At 45.2% G+C, this 15,642-nt stretch overlaps 1 protein-coding gene across 1 annotated transcript; it reads right to left on the bottom strand.

Annotated features, from left to right (window-relative positions):
• Positions 1-6,291: 6,291 nt before the first annotated feature.
• LOC146860444 (cocaine- and amphetamine-regulated transcript protein-like) lies at positions 6,292-14,574 on the bottom strand. The gene is made up of 3 exons (XM_085646350.1): positions 14,390-14,574; positions 9,454-9,537; positions 6,292-6,652 (listed from the first exon to the last, which is right to left on the bottom strand). The coding sequence occupies exons 1-3, from the start codon at positions 14,540-14,542 to the stop codon at positions 6,545-6,547; spliced, it is 345 nt and encodes a 114-aa protein (XP_085502476.1). The 5' UTR covers positions 14,543-14,574; the 3' UTR covers positions 6,292-6,544.
• Between the last annotated feature and the right edge of the window lie 1,068 nt (positions 14,575-15,642).

The following is a 15,642-nucleotide window of genomic DNA, read 5'->3' as shown; positions in this document are numbered from 1 at the left end:
GCTGCACAAGGGAAATTACGCCCAAATTAGATATGGGAGGGAGGGAAACGTTACGGCCCCCATTCCTGTAAATAGAGGTGTCCGCCAGGGATGCGTACTCGCCCCAACCCTATTTAGCCTTTATATAAATGGGTTAGTAGATTATCTGCTCAGTGAGAAAGACTTGGACATCCCTAAGCTAGCAACACGCAAAATTCCAGCTATGATGTTTGCCGACGATACTCTACTAATGTCTAAATCACCCATGGGGATACAGAGGGTATTAAATAGGTTCGATGCGTTCTGCAGGGAAAGAGGGCTTGAAATCAACCTTCAAAAAACCAAATTCATGGTGTTCAATTCCCCCAAAAGTACTCAACCAAATCCATCTCTACATGGCAAACCCCTTGAAAGAGTATCCTCATTTGACTACCTGGGCATCACTATTACAGATTCCAAGGATTGGGGGGCTCAAATTAAAAAATCATCCCTTAATCTATCACAATCATCTGGAGGACTGATGAAGGTTTTTCGAAAAATCAAGTTGCAAACCTGTGAGTCCTGCCATAGAAATCTACAAGGTCCAAGCTAGGGGAGGGGCGCTGTATGGAGCAGAACTATGGGGACACCGCAGCTCTGAGAGTCTCACACTGAGACAGAAAACATCTTTCTCAGGCAATTGTTTAGTCTCCCACAGAGCACCCCACTCACGCCGCTACGTCTGGATCTGGGGGTAAGGCCCATAGCGGATGAATCTAATCTTAGACCCCTCCTATTCTGGCGGCTTCTGTGGGTTACCCCTGAACTTGCAGCATATAGAGATTAATTAAGAGAGGTGACGAGCCTACCAGGGGTGGGCAAATTCTCCTATGTTCGTCACACGTTAACGATCTTGGGACTAGGCAACCTTTGGGATGACCTGGAGGTTGCTTGTGCCTCAATCTCTAGGGAAATGCTATGGGATTGCTACGTGGAATTCAAACTGGCCCAACTCCAATGCAACCCTCTAGCAGGTAAGCTGACTGCAATCTTCCTAGAGTCCAAGGATAGGTATAGCTTAGAGCCGGCCTTGAATGACATCAAGCCGGCCACTGCAAGAAAGCTCTTTTTACAGTTTAGATACAGGGCCCTGCCCCTCCGCTCCTTTACAAACAACTGGGGCTGCTCAGTAACTTTGGGGTGCCCGGCATGTGATTGTCCAATAGAATCTGAACTTCATGTATTTTTTAGCTGTCCTGGCTACCACAAAGTGTGAAAACTGTGGCTGGTCCAGATTTGTAGAAACCTAGGGACCAGACGCTGCTGCGAGGCTTTTAGGATATTCAAACATGATACCAGCCTCCCGATAGTTTATTCGGTAGCAGGTTTCCTATTCTCCATGTGGTGCACTCGTAGAGCCTTTTTAAAAACAAAACCATGGTAACAAACGAGGGTCACTGCCATGCACAAATGGAACGAGGAATTTTACTGGGCCATCTATTATTATTGCTTAACTGTGATCACCTGCATTGATACACCTACCCCATATTTGGTCTTCTTTGCTATGTCGGTTCTCTGTCCCCGAATCTGTATCTTGTGGCCAAGACCAAATTTTGATTTTCTATACCTGGTTTTGTTACCTATTTTATATCTCACACTGACGCACATGTACTTTGTACTGTCAGAACTGTCACCAGTTAAGACCAATCAATTGTTTTATATGATTAGACTCTTTCATATGTGGAACTAGTCGAATAGATTATACCACATATTTGTGATAGGCCATACTTGTGTATGCTTTACCCAACTATGTGTATTTTATGTATCCAGCCTTGCTTTATTTTATTTTATTTTTTATTATTTTCTTAACTGTAATCGATTTTAAAAGTAAATGAATTGTATGTAATTTCAGTTGTAATTTTAAGGTCAAATTGACCGAAATAAAGATATTACTGACTGACTGTAATGCAACTGGTGCTCGTGTAAAGCGCTCTGATACCCGATAACTTGGGGTCAAGTTCGTGCTATATAAAACTCCCTTAAAAAAAGATGTAATATAAGGAGGGCTCTGCAGTCTTAGATTCTGGGAAACGTCCTTGTTTAATGTTCCCGGATATGTTTATCCATTTGACAAAACATCCAAATATTTAGCAAATGTGCCCAATGAGATAATAAACCTCCGCATGTTTCATTAAATCTGCACTCTCCAATGTACTATTGATGCAAGGGTTACACTAATGCATTGCCTTGAATGCACAAACAAACATAGCTTGGATGGGTGCACAAAGAGACCAAGGTGAACATGTTTTTGAACAACTGAATGCTGATTTTGTTTTATTTTTAAAGCTCAGGCACAGAGGCGCGCTTACACCCGAGCAGTAAAACGGCTAAAATATGGAAATATGGACTTGTATCCCCTTAAGACACAATTATTTAAGCTTTGGAACAGACACCGCACTACCCCAAAGCAGACGACCCAATATGTATTTCCCAAAAGTCAAAGTACCCGACCATCACGGTGTGACTCACCAGCGACAGGGAAGTGCCACTGGGTGTGCGCGTGCGGTGCGGAGGAAATGGGACCGTGCGTCAGGGCTGACATCAGCCTTTGAAGGCTTGTTGGTCCCTGACATTTCAAGTGCGTTTAATATATAAGCTGCCTTGCTGCCTCTGCGCCTGTGCGGTGCCTCTTTAGACTCACTGGGCCGGAGGGTCTCCCTGTGGGGACACGTGCCTGAGCCTTTCAAGGCGGAAGAATACATTGTGGGACCTTTTATGATAATTAAAGTGTGCTTCTTTACAATAAATGCAATACATCCTCTCCAACATGACCTCCACATCTGTTATCAAGGTTTAGAAGCAGATCGAGGACTTTAGGTCGAATACGCCTATATTCTGGTAGAATTGTGTCTTGCAGGCGCCACCTTTGGTAAAGTGTTCACATTCTCAACAGGTTTACACCCTTTAAGTGACAGAACATGAGTCACACATTCCGAGAAGAATTTATGCAATAACAGTAAAATTCCCATGAGCAAAATAGTGTGGAAAACGCAGACGCCGAACAGCACACGGGGGAAGTAAAACGTTCTACGAGGTAAATCACACACCAGATTCTCAGTTTTATCCAACGCGTCGGTGTTCATTCAGCGTGAGTTACTCACACTTACGCTTTAAAATGTCCTGAAAAAACACAATCCTACTTATTGTGAGGTGAAGAGGATTTGTAAAAAGCTTTTGTAGCCAGAAACGTCAGGTGTCTGAAAGAAAGTCCCGCATCCACCTTGACGCTGCATTAGGGGCAGCGTTCCCAAGATAGGGGCACCCTTCTAGTGTAGACACTAATACGATTGAGCATCCATGTGATGGTTGGGCATCATTCAGGTCTGCAAATAGCTGAGCTTTACTCACTGTAATGTGCACTAGTGTGGCATGTTACTGTTTGTGCCCCCGCAGCCGTGGGCCCTGCCATGGATGGCTCTGGGTGGATGTTATTGAGATGAGAAGGCTGCAGTGGTTTGCGTTCCCTGATGCCAACTACAGGGCCAGAGCTTGTGACAGGCAGTGGGTTGGTGGAAGAGCCACCATTGCTAAGCTGAGCAGAATTGTGGAAGGGTTTGTCTTTCCACCTCCCAGCATACATTGGGATTCTGTCTGTGTGGAAGACAGGGGTCCCGCTGCCCCACTTGGGATGCCCCAGGATGCTCCCTGCCTTGCTGCCCCCTGGTGGTGGACTTCGTGGGGGCACCTCCGGTCCTGAATACCTGAGATGAGTTTGAGCCAGTTTCAGTGCCTCACTGTCCAGGGTGGCAGTGACCACCCCACGCAGGTCAGGCGGCCGCAGGCTGTAACTGAAGTCTGCAAGCAAGATTTATAGAGGGACCCCTTGGGTTCCATTGAAGGGGGAGTGGAGTGAAATCCAAAGGGATGCACGTCACGGTTTCTGTGATAACCTTTTGCCCATGCCTAATGGTGGGCGCCATTTGAATAGGTCATGGGGCATCGAGTGCCCCCCTGCAGAGATGTGTGAGGATCACTGGCCACGAGTCACCTCTGAGATTGGAGGCAGTGACCACCTCTGCTCCTCTTTTGTGGCCCCCAGATGAGGCGTGTCGCGTACTCTAGGTGACGTCACTAGGGAGCGAAGCAGCTGAGAAAAGCAATTATCCATGAGCATGTTGGCGATGACAGACAAGGAAAAACCCATCCATTATGCAGTGTGCGGCAAAAATAAACTTGACCTCTGACCCCCATCCCAGAGTGAGTGTTTGCATTGCCAGGCTGCCACTCCCAGCCTTGACTCCGCTGTGAACCCCATCAGAAAAAGGTGTTTGCACTGCTAATGATCCCGGAGGCGATAGATGCTCTCCAAGGCGGAAATGCTGAGATAAACCGTCGCCTTATTCTGCAATGACTTCCGCCACAATAGGCAACGCAGATAATGACAGCCAAACCTGTCATAAAAGGCCAGGCCTGCTTCATTACTCACAGGCATGTCATAGGCTCCGGATAATTGCAATGATGTCCTGTTATCGAGATTCTTGTATTCTCCTGTGCAACAAAAACGGGATACGGACCAACAGCAACTGTATATCTTTATTTCTTTATTCATTTCTCACTCGTTCAGGCAAAAACACAGAACTCTTTAAATCACACTTCGCTTCTAATAATAAAATATATGTATCTATCCCTCCAAACTGCAAAGCCCCAAGTGCGAGACACTGAAAACAAAGAGCCCTGTGAAGGCATGGCACTATGCACCTGTGAGCCGATGCTGTTGTCTGTGGGCCTTTGCTTCCGTGCTTTGCTTTGCTTCTAGTCAGTGACGCTAGACCGAGTCCCTCTGGAGTGTCTTGGGGCGTTGGCACTGAAGACAGGGGTGCTAGGGTGTGTTGGAGCCACTCCAGGCGGCCTGAACTGGAGCTTTGAGGGGCAGTGAAGGCCTAGCAGTTCAAAGAAGGACTCAGCACTCAACCACAAAGAAGGCTCCAACCTCCAGGTCTGGACTTAGTATTTGTTAGATTCATTATATCTCGAAACTAGATAATCGTATAAAGTTCAAACAAAATTGAGATAGCCAGTACCAAGTCACAGATTATTAATTGTATGGCCCTACCGCCTACCCTGTTAAGATAACTTTAGTTTAAAAACCCTACTTTCTGGTTTAAACACACTTGTGTTTTAGCAGATAGCTTAAGAGAAATCAAAGGAGCAATGGAACTCATCCTTAAGGGAGTGTCCTTTATTGCTTTTATAAAAGAGCCTATCAATTTGGGAATTCAAGTTATTATTTAAAAAAAACCAAAAAAAAACCGATGTGGTTCTCTATTTATCTTCTGACTAATACTTGAAGAAGGAGGCGCTATTGAACCTAATACTGACACGTGCTATTTAGTTCACCCCTAAGGATGTCTTACTCGGAATATGACATGAGTCTAGTGTTGCTGTTTCATTTTTAAGTCAGGCTTGAACAATACTACACCAAGCTTTCAGTAGACCTGAAAACATTATAGGATCCTGTAGTATCTATTGTCTTGATACTATGCAAAGATGTACACACCCCTGAAAAGTTGTTTCCTCTGGAATGTACAGCTATGCCACACCCAAAGGGATCAGGCCTACCCAGAAAGATAGCAACTCTAGTTGCACCTGTGATCCTCGGCAGCACACAGTACACGTAGGCCCTCGTTTAGAGCACGGAAGTAATTCTGACATTTAGCAGAATCATATTTACTGCAGGAATTTACTGCATATGCATAAGTGGTGCTTGGCAATATTATCCATTATGTAGGATACCTCAGATGTGATAAAACCCAATATTTGGTCATACCCCATATGTGTTAATACCCCATAAATAGCAATACTCCTTATGCCATAATACCTTGTATGTGTTAGCATCCCATGTTGTTCATCCATCTGAAGTAAATTTTCTCAAAAAAACAATGAAGACAGCTATATTACCCCCTAAAAATCCCGCCCATGAAAGGCAGGTGGTAAATACTTCCAGCTCTCAGAAGCACCAGCAGTTGGGCCCTGCACTGATCTGCCTTTGGGCAGAAATGCACAACAGTATTACATTTGAATCTTTGACATTGATTTTCACAATTCATGTAAGTGTTGGTACACTGTAATGATTGAGGTGTTGTTCTGTCACTGTTATTGCTCGTCTTCATTGTATGTGTGTTTTTTTTAAGTAGGGAAAACAGCAATACCCTGACGTCAATGGTTGTACCCATGGGTGTTATTGGTTGGTTGCTGGTCTTGTGATCTGTGTGTTAGAGCCGCGCCACTTTTTAATGACATCACCACAGAAGCTTATAGATACTGAGAAATAAATACAAAAGAGGACATTTCCTTTTTATTTCACATATAGGATATCTCGTGAAGGTGTGGACTGGGAAAACGACTGAAAACAAGGACAAGAACAGGTTTAAAATCACGATGGAGCCTGCAGGAGAGGCCCACAGTCACCCAGGCCGGACGACAGGACACACTTCCCCCCTTCCCACTGCTTGTTGTTTCCTTGACTCCAGAGGTCAAAAGTTCACTTTCTTTTCTTGAGCTGGTAGTGCGTGGATCCCTCTTTTGTTTACAAACACTTTAGCAGGAAGAAGTTGCACACAGCGCCACGGGGACAGTTGCACAACTTGCCGATCCGTGCAGCTTTCCTGACTGCGCACTGCTCTCCGACATCACACTACAAAGAATAATAACATGGGTAAATTGTATGGCGCAGTGTAAATGTGGACAGGTATCTAGGCGCTTGAATGCCACATGCTGTCTTGAGCCAACTCAATAGAACTCACTCTATTGGTATTTTTGCATAAGAATGACTGCAAGCAGTGTATCACAATTTGTCTAAGATTACCACTAGACTCCCGGCGGTATTGTAAATATTAATTATTACTGATGGTATGAGATTAATGATAAATGTTGCCGCGATTTTCCAATAAAGGTAAAGATATACAGGTATTCAGTGCTATACAACTACCACTAGAGGTAAAAGGGCCCCTATTTTTTACTTCTATAGTCATCATCTTCAGGTGGTATTTCTTTTTACTTTTATGAGGATTCGAAGCCCGGGCCAGGCAGGCTGGAGCAGATTGCAACAAACAGAGAGGGACAGCAGGCGGGCCATTCATTTTGCAAAACTGCAACAGATGGTAGGGCCGCTGGATGAGATGTGCACCACTGAGCTAGAGGCCACACTCTTTAGGGCAGCATTCACTTTGGCCTTCTTTGGGGCTTACAGGGTCAGAGAGTTGGTGGCACCCGTGGTAGACAACCCATGTGCAGCATGCATACGTCGGGCCGACATGGAGCTAAGGAAAGGTCACATGAACGTCCTCTTGCGGCAGTCAAAAACGGACCAGGCGGGCAGGGGAAGATGAACCTGGATAAAATGCATCAGGGACAAGTCTCGCTGCCCAGTGTGCTTAGTCCAAAGATACATGCAACCTGGGGGACACAAGGGGGGGCAGCTGCTGACACACGGGGTTGAGTCGTATTTGAGCCAGTTCCAATTCATAGCAGTGATGAGGAGGACACTGGAAAGGATAGGGCTCCCAGCTAAGGCCTTCGGGTCCCATTCATTCCGAATTGGAGCAGCCACCACGGCCGCAGAGCTAGGCTTAGGAGCCGACCAATTAAAGGGCTTAGGACGTTGGTCATCCGGAGCATTTAAATGTTACATATGCCCCACAATGTGCTAAGTCCGGTTTCCTCCCCACCCTCCCATTTAGGTCCGCCGGGACGGCATAAGGAGGTATGCATCATGGGGCACTCCTACAGAACGTGAGCACAATGGTGGGCGGCGACCAGATGTGAGTTCGGCGGTATCTGGTTGCGGGCCACGGAAGTAACCTGGCTGAGGCGATAAGGAAGGAAATGGGACCAACTGCTCCCCGCAGCGTAGGAAGCTATTGGGAAGGGGGCAGACCGGATGCAGTGGGGATCCACCTGGGAGGAAACGGCCTGGCGGCCATAGGTAGGAGGGGGTTCCTTGAGAAAATGCAGGCAGGCCTGTCAGCCCTAGCTAGAATGGTGCGCCCAGCCGAAATATTTTTCTCAGAGGTAATAGTTCGTAAATCATGGAGAGAGGATCTGGGGGCGGTGGAGAATTCCAGGCGAAAACTAAACATCACTTTGGCAAAAATATGTAGGGCCAAAGGCTGGGGGTTCGTGAGACACGGGTTCATCAACTTGAGATCCCCAGGCTACCATCTAGAGGACGGGGTATACCTGACTGGGGTAGGGATGGACATGTTCCTACTAACCATTGTAGGGGTCCTCGAGCAGATGGGTTTCACATGAAGGGAAGGAGCGAGAGAGCGAGGAGGGCGCTCCCTTGGGTCGGGAAACCATAGGTAGCGTGGCAGGAGTAACAAAGCAAAGTTAAACAAAAGAGAGAAAAGTACTAGAGGTAGATGGAAGGCTCACACAGTGTTCTTGGGATGCCTCACAGCAGGGGCACTGAGGGAGCGAAGGACGGCACAAAGCCAATGACAGAGTTGATGTCATGCTCCCAAAGGGCCCTTGAGATTCCTCACGGCAGGGGTACTCGGGGAGTGGAACATCAGGGCGCAACCACAGGCAGAATAGATGAAAGGCGCACATGGGGTCCTTGGGATGCCACACAGCAGGGGCCTCAGAGGAGCAGGGAGGGCCAGCAAAGGGTCCAAGGCAAGCGGAACGGCATTTGCAGCCTGGGCAGGTCCTGACGGACACCCACACATTTTGGTAGCAAGTTGAAGCCTGGAACCGCAGACATAGAGGCCCGGACGCTTAAGCTCTCCAGGGAATATACTGTCTGGGAGCACTTATGAATGGACATCATAATTACAAAGACAACGAAACAGGCGTTAACATGAATGTTATGAATAACCAATGATCTTTGAATGTATGACCATATTATGTTTGAATAAACTGCGACCTTTTAAGGCACCGTAGCACGTTGTCAAGTGGTGTGATTTAAGGTAAAGGGACGCAGTCAAATTGGGGGAGGCGGAGGTGGACTCGCCCATGGGAGGGGATAGCGGTAAAGCGTTTACTGCAGGAGGTAAATAACTGCACGTGTTTCACTATGGCCCCTTTACGCTGTGTCTGTTTGATTTATCTGACATTGAAAAAAGACTTGGGTGCGAGGCATTGCAGACACCGAGCAAACCTAGCGCTGGCATGTGAGTCGACATTTGATTAAAAATACTAAATACACATGCAATTCAGAATCAATATAAATCCCACTCCAAACATGTAAAGTCCCAGCCCTAGCGTACATGCAGCGACTACAATCGTCATGCTGCTATAATAGTATTTTTTTTTAAGTTGCCTCAAATTCAACAAAGATTCACTTATTGTTTTATGTGTAGTTTTTTTTTCAAAAGCATGATCAATGCTTTTGAAGCCTTGAAACTGATTTGCACACCTTCATGCTGCTAAATTAGTTTCAACACAACATGTTATCAAAAAAAACTGAATCCAGGTTGAAAACATATTTACCGTTGGAACTTGGCCAAATTTTTTCTCCCAGGAAGGCACTCTTTTACTTTGAAGTTTCTCCAGCACTTCTTGCAATGCCCCGAGCTGGAAAATAAGATTCAAAACACATGAATGTTTCTCTTGCATTGCACGCTATATATTGACGTCTGCTTTTGTAAACATTTCTTGTCCATGGTCTTTTGGCGCCCCCCCCAGATCTGCCAGTCCTTCAGAGTGGAGCCCAAGAGTCCCTCGTTCTCCCCATCACTTCCCACATGTCCTTGTGTTTGCTTGGTACAGTTACCATGTGGAATGCCTTGATATTTGGAGAGGGTGCATGCAGATTGTGTGTGGATCATTGGGGGAAGGGGCAACGAGTTTGGCTTCATGGTGTAAGGTTATATTTTGCCTTGCCAACTGAAATAAACACTGCAGTCACAGGGGAACAAACTTCAGTGATCAGACATTCTTACAATCAGGAAACTGTACCTCATTATTATATTATATATGCAGATGTGCAGAGTGTAATATTCTGTTTATTACCGTTGCTGAGTGTGAAGAGGGGCTTAGGCTTACAAAAGGCAGACCCTTATCTGGATAATTAAGCCCCCACCCTCCTTAAACAATGGTAATCCTAGCATATTACCCCCTGCATATATATCCACGCATATTTGTCTTTTGCCTTGCAGTATTTCATGATTAGAAGGTATTAACAGCGTTATTTTGACCGAATCATAAAAAAATCTTATTACACAGCCTTGTAAGAGATGGGTCAGTTCTGGTCTTTCTAAAGCTGGTGTGACATGGAATATAAGAAGCGGGCAGCAGGGGCATCTCGAGCTGGTTATGCTGTGCTATAATAATAAATATGAATGCGACCATTCACTGCAATAACACGTGTAGAACACTTGCTACCAATAACTTAACTTAGGAGGATGCATTTAATATCACATATATACGGTCACACTATTGCTGGCTCTAGTGTTTGAGACAAGCTCCTACTGAATGCATTTTCCCTATCATCCCTCCTTTCACAGACGTGAGAAATTGGCACAACCCTGGTTAGAAAATAAATGATGTTTGATATTGCTTCACATGTTGGTAAAGCCAAGGAGGAAGGGATTAGAGAGAGTAATGTCTTATACCCCGGGCACGTGGGGAAAATTAAAGAGTGAGCTGCTCTTCCATGCCCTCTTGTAAGGCGGGCATTAGCATGTCCTGGCAGAAGCGAAACGTGTCGTGCCCTTCAATATAGAGAGGGGGACAGCCTTACACCATCCCAGGACGACCCACCAGTTCTATTTGCATACGTCATCCTCAATAAGACCAGAACAAAGTGATCTTACTTTAGATGGTGTATGCCTTGTCACCACTGGCAGCCCCAAAACATCATGTATTGCTAGAGGTGGCAAGCGTTGACCTCGTGTAAATTAGACTGCGATGGCTGGTATAGGTGGGTCCTCCAATCGCGAGAGGATTCTAGCCAGTGGGAGTCTGATCCTGACCATAAACACCACGAAGTACCACTCATTTTTGTAAGATAGTTCCTTATAATTTAGTGGTAACAAGATAGGCATCTTCCTTTGGAACCATAGCTCTTCCATGGTTTTTACATGACACCAAAAATTGGGTGATGAAGTTCCCGAAGTAAGGGATGTATTTATTTTTGGTCTTGTAGCCATGGCTAGTATATTTGCACAGCGCCTCGTCAGGGGTAGTAAGCGCTATATAAATGCAAGTTAAACAGGATGAAGGAAGACATTCATTTATCATTCTTAGTCTTTTGCTTATAATCACTCAGACATTACTGTCTCAAGGTGTCCTCAACACTCCTGACTGGGCTTACATGTTTTAAGTTTAGATGTAGGTACCAACGTATACTTTGGAGCACGTCATTTACTCTTTCAGGTTTGCACAACATGCACATGTAATATCAATAACAATAATATTAATACAATTAAAAATAAACCTTGTATTTCTCAAGGAGCTACATAACACGCACATATAGTTTTTAAGTGCTGTATCTAACAGAGGCCATCATTACTATTACTCTATGGTCCTCAATTTCCCTGTCTATGGAAGGATGGAAGGCTGAGGCTGAATTCAAGCTCATGATATCCAGCACGCCACAGTTTGTCATGAGAGAGTAGTCAGTTCACTGCTGGCAAATAATTAAAGACGTTTAAGGAGCGGGCAACGTGGATAATTGCCCAAGACCCCCACCTTCCAAGTGGTCCTGAGAACGTGAACCTTCTCTTTATTTAATCTATTTTGACATCTTAGCCTCTTTCCCCCATTTCTGTCTATCTATACCTCTAATTCAGTCTCTTTCTATCTAGTGTCATTTTCAGGATTTTTGAGTTCATGGTGAGATATATTTCAGGTGTTCTTGTGTTACCTTGTTACTCAAAGCCTAGCACATAATGATGTATTATTTGGCATCTTGTGGATTTGAATTAGCAGAAAATAAGTGGGTAATAAAATTCGAAGTTGTTTAAAACGGGGACCCCAAAAACATGTCTTGACTGTGGTCCCCAACAGCTTTAAGATGAAAGTGAATTACAGACATATATACAGGGAGTAGTAAAGGGAAATAATAGTGATTTCTTTCTCCACAAAAACCTAGACTCACAACACAGCCCATCTGAGGCCATTTATCAAAATATTTCACTTCAGAGTCAAGGCTCAAAACGAAGGTGTGTGTTTGCAGATTTTTTCTGGGAATCATCTATTTTTAGCACACGCATTTTAACCAAAAGCTCAAATAAGCCCAGTACCATGGTCTGAAGGAGGCATCACATCAAACTTAAATCTGTCAGCCAAAGAAACATCACTCAAAGGCATTCAGCGATCATCCCTCTTGCACCCTGCTTAGGGATGGTTTGATGTAGCTGACAAGCTTTGAGAGAAGATACAAGACGGTGCCTTATAACCAGGGCCAGTGGAAGTATGCAATTTTGCGGCTGCAGCTTGTTTTGCATAGTTACGGATTTGTCATAGTTGCCACATGATTCATCTGGTGCTGTATAATCTGCAAATTTTAACAAAATATTGTATATTTCGCTCAGATGGATCAAGGTCTGTTAAAAATGAAGCAACACTTGTTGATGCACAGTGGAAGGTCCTTCGCAAAGATTGATTGGTCATATTTATGTTGCTTTTTGCTCTTTTTGAGTGTGAGACTGGTACCAATGAAGTGAAACGTTTGCCCAGAAAGCCCTAACATGTTTAAAAATGTCAACATAATGAGGTAATACTAATACTTTTTCAATTTTGTGGTGCATCTCTCAAAGTTTGGGGTATTCTCAGAATTGGAGGTACTTGGTACATGCACTAAGCTGTAGGCAGTGAGTAACCATGGGTAGTGTCAGAACGTTAGCCCTCCAATCGACTCACGCATTAGTTAGACCAAGCAGAGAGGTATTTACTGCGAAGCACAGATATTGATTGCAATTTCGAGGTAATCGAGGGAGATGGTTTTGAAATAATTTTCTTGAGTAGGGCACAGTTAACTGATTTGCCTCTAGTGACTCCAAATTATTGGCAGATATGGAAAGTGAGGCACCGATAAATAAAATGATTTGTCAAGATGACACGAATATAATTGTTGGTCAGTATTCATAGCCATGTTCTGGTGTGTCCAACTTACCCATTAGCAGAGACGTTTTAAGGCAGGCGCAAAGTGGGTTCTGGCCCAGGGCCGCAGCCTTTCAGGGGGCCCCTGATAGAGTCAGCTTTGTTCCGTAGAGAGTCTTGCCCTGATGACCTTGAATTGTTCTTAAACAGATTGTTTCAAATACCATTTTATCTTCATTTTTTTAATGTGGGTGACCTGTGAGAGCCTCTTACAAACATTTTGCTGAGAAATGTGGTGGTTATCTTTAATGCAACATCCACAATAAAGTGTATTTTTGATGAAATAAAGGACCTCACAAATTCATATGTCACAGAGATTATTTGCTGTAATATTAGTGAGCTGCTGCTGTTACAAATATTAGATGTAAACACATTTAGAATTTGCACCAGTGTGCCTGTGCACTCACTGTCAGTGATCTGGTCAAAGAGGGCACGAAAGAGCTGAAACTGGATCATAAATTTAAAGCTGTTCCGAACAAGGGCCCCCAACTTACGTTTGGCCCACGGCCCCCTAAATCCTTTAGATGCCCCTGTCCGTTAGACCACATATCCTCACTCTGAGCTGCTCACAGTATCATATACGTAAATAAAATAAATACTCAGCTGTTTCATGTAAAGATTGCGTACCCCAATCTATTTGCCAGAAATAAAAAGAATGGGTATCAATAAGTATAATTTGCTGATGCTTTGAGGTGAACTTAACAAAGTGTACGCACTACTTGTGCTTTCAATGAGTGCTAAGCCCATTACTTAATTTGTAAAAGAAATGAGTGCAGGTGTTGAAAGTTGTTGTCCAGGGGCCGCATCTGGTGCTGTTGGATACTGGAGTTACAGAATACCAAGGAAGGTAGCCTAATCTTGACCACACTGCATGGTTCTCCTTAAACCTTTTTACACTGCCTGTCTCTTTCTCTCACTTTTGCAGATTCTTTTAAACTCTACTTTCTCCCTTTTTCATACCCATCCCTTTCTTTTTCTTTCTCTACTTTCTGCCTTTCTCTCTCTTGCTCTGGTCAAAGTCTGATGATGAGAAATAAAGTTCACTCCCTACAAAAGGCTCAGTCCTCATGCACAAATTAAGCCTTGGCTGAGTCCAAAAATAATGGCTACTTTTGTCCCTTTCGATCGTCTAATTTCTCAAGACTCGAGCTTAAGTGAGAGACACGTTTGTTTGTCGCTTTTCAGTTCCATGTCTGCACTGAATGAAGTTCGCTTCAACTTAAAAGTCTTTCTAGCGAGTAGGCTGTCAGCCGTAGAGCCCGAAGACCTGGGTTTGCACAACAATCTCCCAGCACACGCCGGGGGCTCGCCCAGTACTCACCAGCTCCTTCTCGCTGGACGGAAGGCTGTCTTTCGGGTAGAAGTCCCTCAGCGCCCTGGTCTCCAGCTCCGTGCTGTCCTCCTGGCTGCAGACCGAGGCCAGCATCAGCATCCAACACCCGAGGGCGACGAACAGCACGCGGGAGCTCTCCATGGTTCTGGCACGCGCAAGGTATGAGCAGTGCGAGCGCGAGCTGGGGTTCTGCCAGCGAGCGGCAGCCCCCACTATTTATCAACAACAGCCGGGGGAGTGGGGCTCGGCTCCTCCGCCCAGCTCCTCTCCACCATGACGCCAATGTGAGGAACAGGAGGGGGCGGAGGGGCTCGAGCTATTCAGCTCTCTGTCAAAGTTACAGGCTGAGCTCATAGATAACAATGAAAAGAAACTCCCTGTTACTGCCGAGTGCCTCTCTGTGGGGGGCGGAGAAGTTTGCTTCATGTTCCCCTTTTCAGCTAAGTGTATAAGCAGAACCATCAGTTTTTCATGAATGAAGTTCCCCTCGATTGGCTAAAATCTGATTTACCGTCGAAGATTTAATCTACGGAACTATTCGAGCTGGGTCCGCAATTTACCTCTCCCCTCTTCCTGAATCAGTTCTGGCGTATGACAAAATTGGGAACACTTCCTAGCAGACTAGGTGCTAAAACACAGCTCTACAGAAACAAGCATTGGCAAAGCCCATAGGTGTTGCCTATACAAGAACTATTGGCTTTGGCAATGTGTTTTTGCCATGTTGTACACCAGTGTGGCTGCTGTTCAGCATGACTAGAAGTTAATGGCGTGGAGTGTCCTAGATTGCGAAGCAGAGTGTTGCAGACTGGATTTGTTGGAGTAGAGTGTCATAGACTGGAGTAGGGGGAGTAGAGTGCCGTAGAGTTGATTTGAGGGGAGCAGACTTCAGTGGTTCAGTGGAAGAGAGTGTCCTAGAGTGCAGTGTCAGAGTGCAGGGTCATGGAGAGGAGTGGCGTAGAGTGAAGTGGAGTGGAGTGTGGTGGAATAGGGTGCAGTGGGTTGGAGTAGATTGAGATAGGGGAGTGGATTGGAGATGATTGGGGTGGGGTGGATTGGATTGGGGTAGAGTGGGTTGCATTGAGTGGAGTGGGGTGGATTGGAGTGGGTGAACTGGATGAGGTAGATTGGAGCGGGGTAAATTGAAATGTGGTGAGGTGGATTGGGGTGGATTGGAGTGAGGTGGATTAGAGTGGAGCGGAGGGGGTGGATTGGAAGGGATTGGAGGGGTGGAGTAGAATAGA

This window comes from Triturus cristatus, chromosome 3_1 (assembly GCF_964204655.1).
Source record: "Triturus cristatus chromosome 3_1, aTriCri1.1, whole genome shotgun sequence".
NCBI classification, from domain to species: Eukaryota; Metazoa; Chordata; class Amphibia; order Caudata; family Salamandridae; genus Triturus; species Triturus cristatus.
Note: the sequence above shows the minus strand (reverse complement) of the source record. Positions and strands in the feature narration are given on the sequence as shown.

Bases quoted from the DNA above. Each gene is read 5' to 3' on its own strand.
- LOC146860444 (XM_085646350.1), bottom strand. From the start codon at position 14,542: ATGGAGAGCTCCCGCGTGCTGTTCGTCGCCCTCGGGTGTTGGATGCTG. The intron at 9,538-14,389 runs GTGAGTACTGGG...CTTATTTTCCAG, and splicing joins CGTCCAGCGAGAAGGAGCTG to CTCGGGGCATTGCAAGAAGT. The intron at 6,653-9,453 runs GTAAATATGTTT...TATTCTTTGTAG, and splicing joins AATTTGGCCAAGTTCCAACG to TGTGATGTCGGAGAGCAGTG.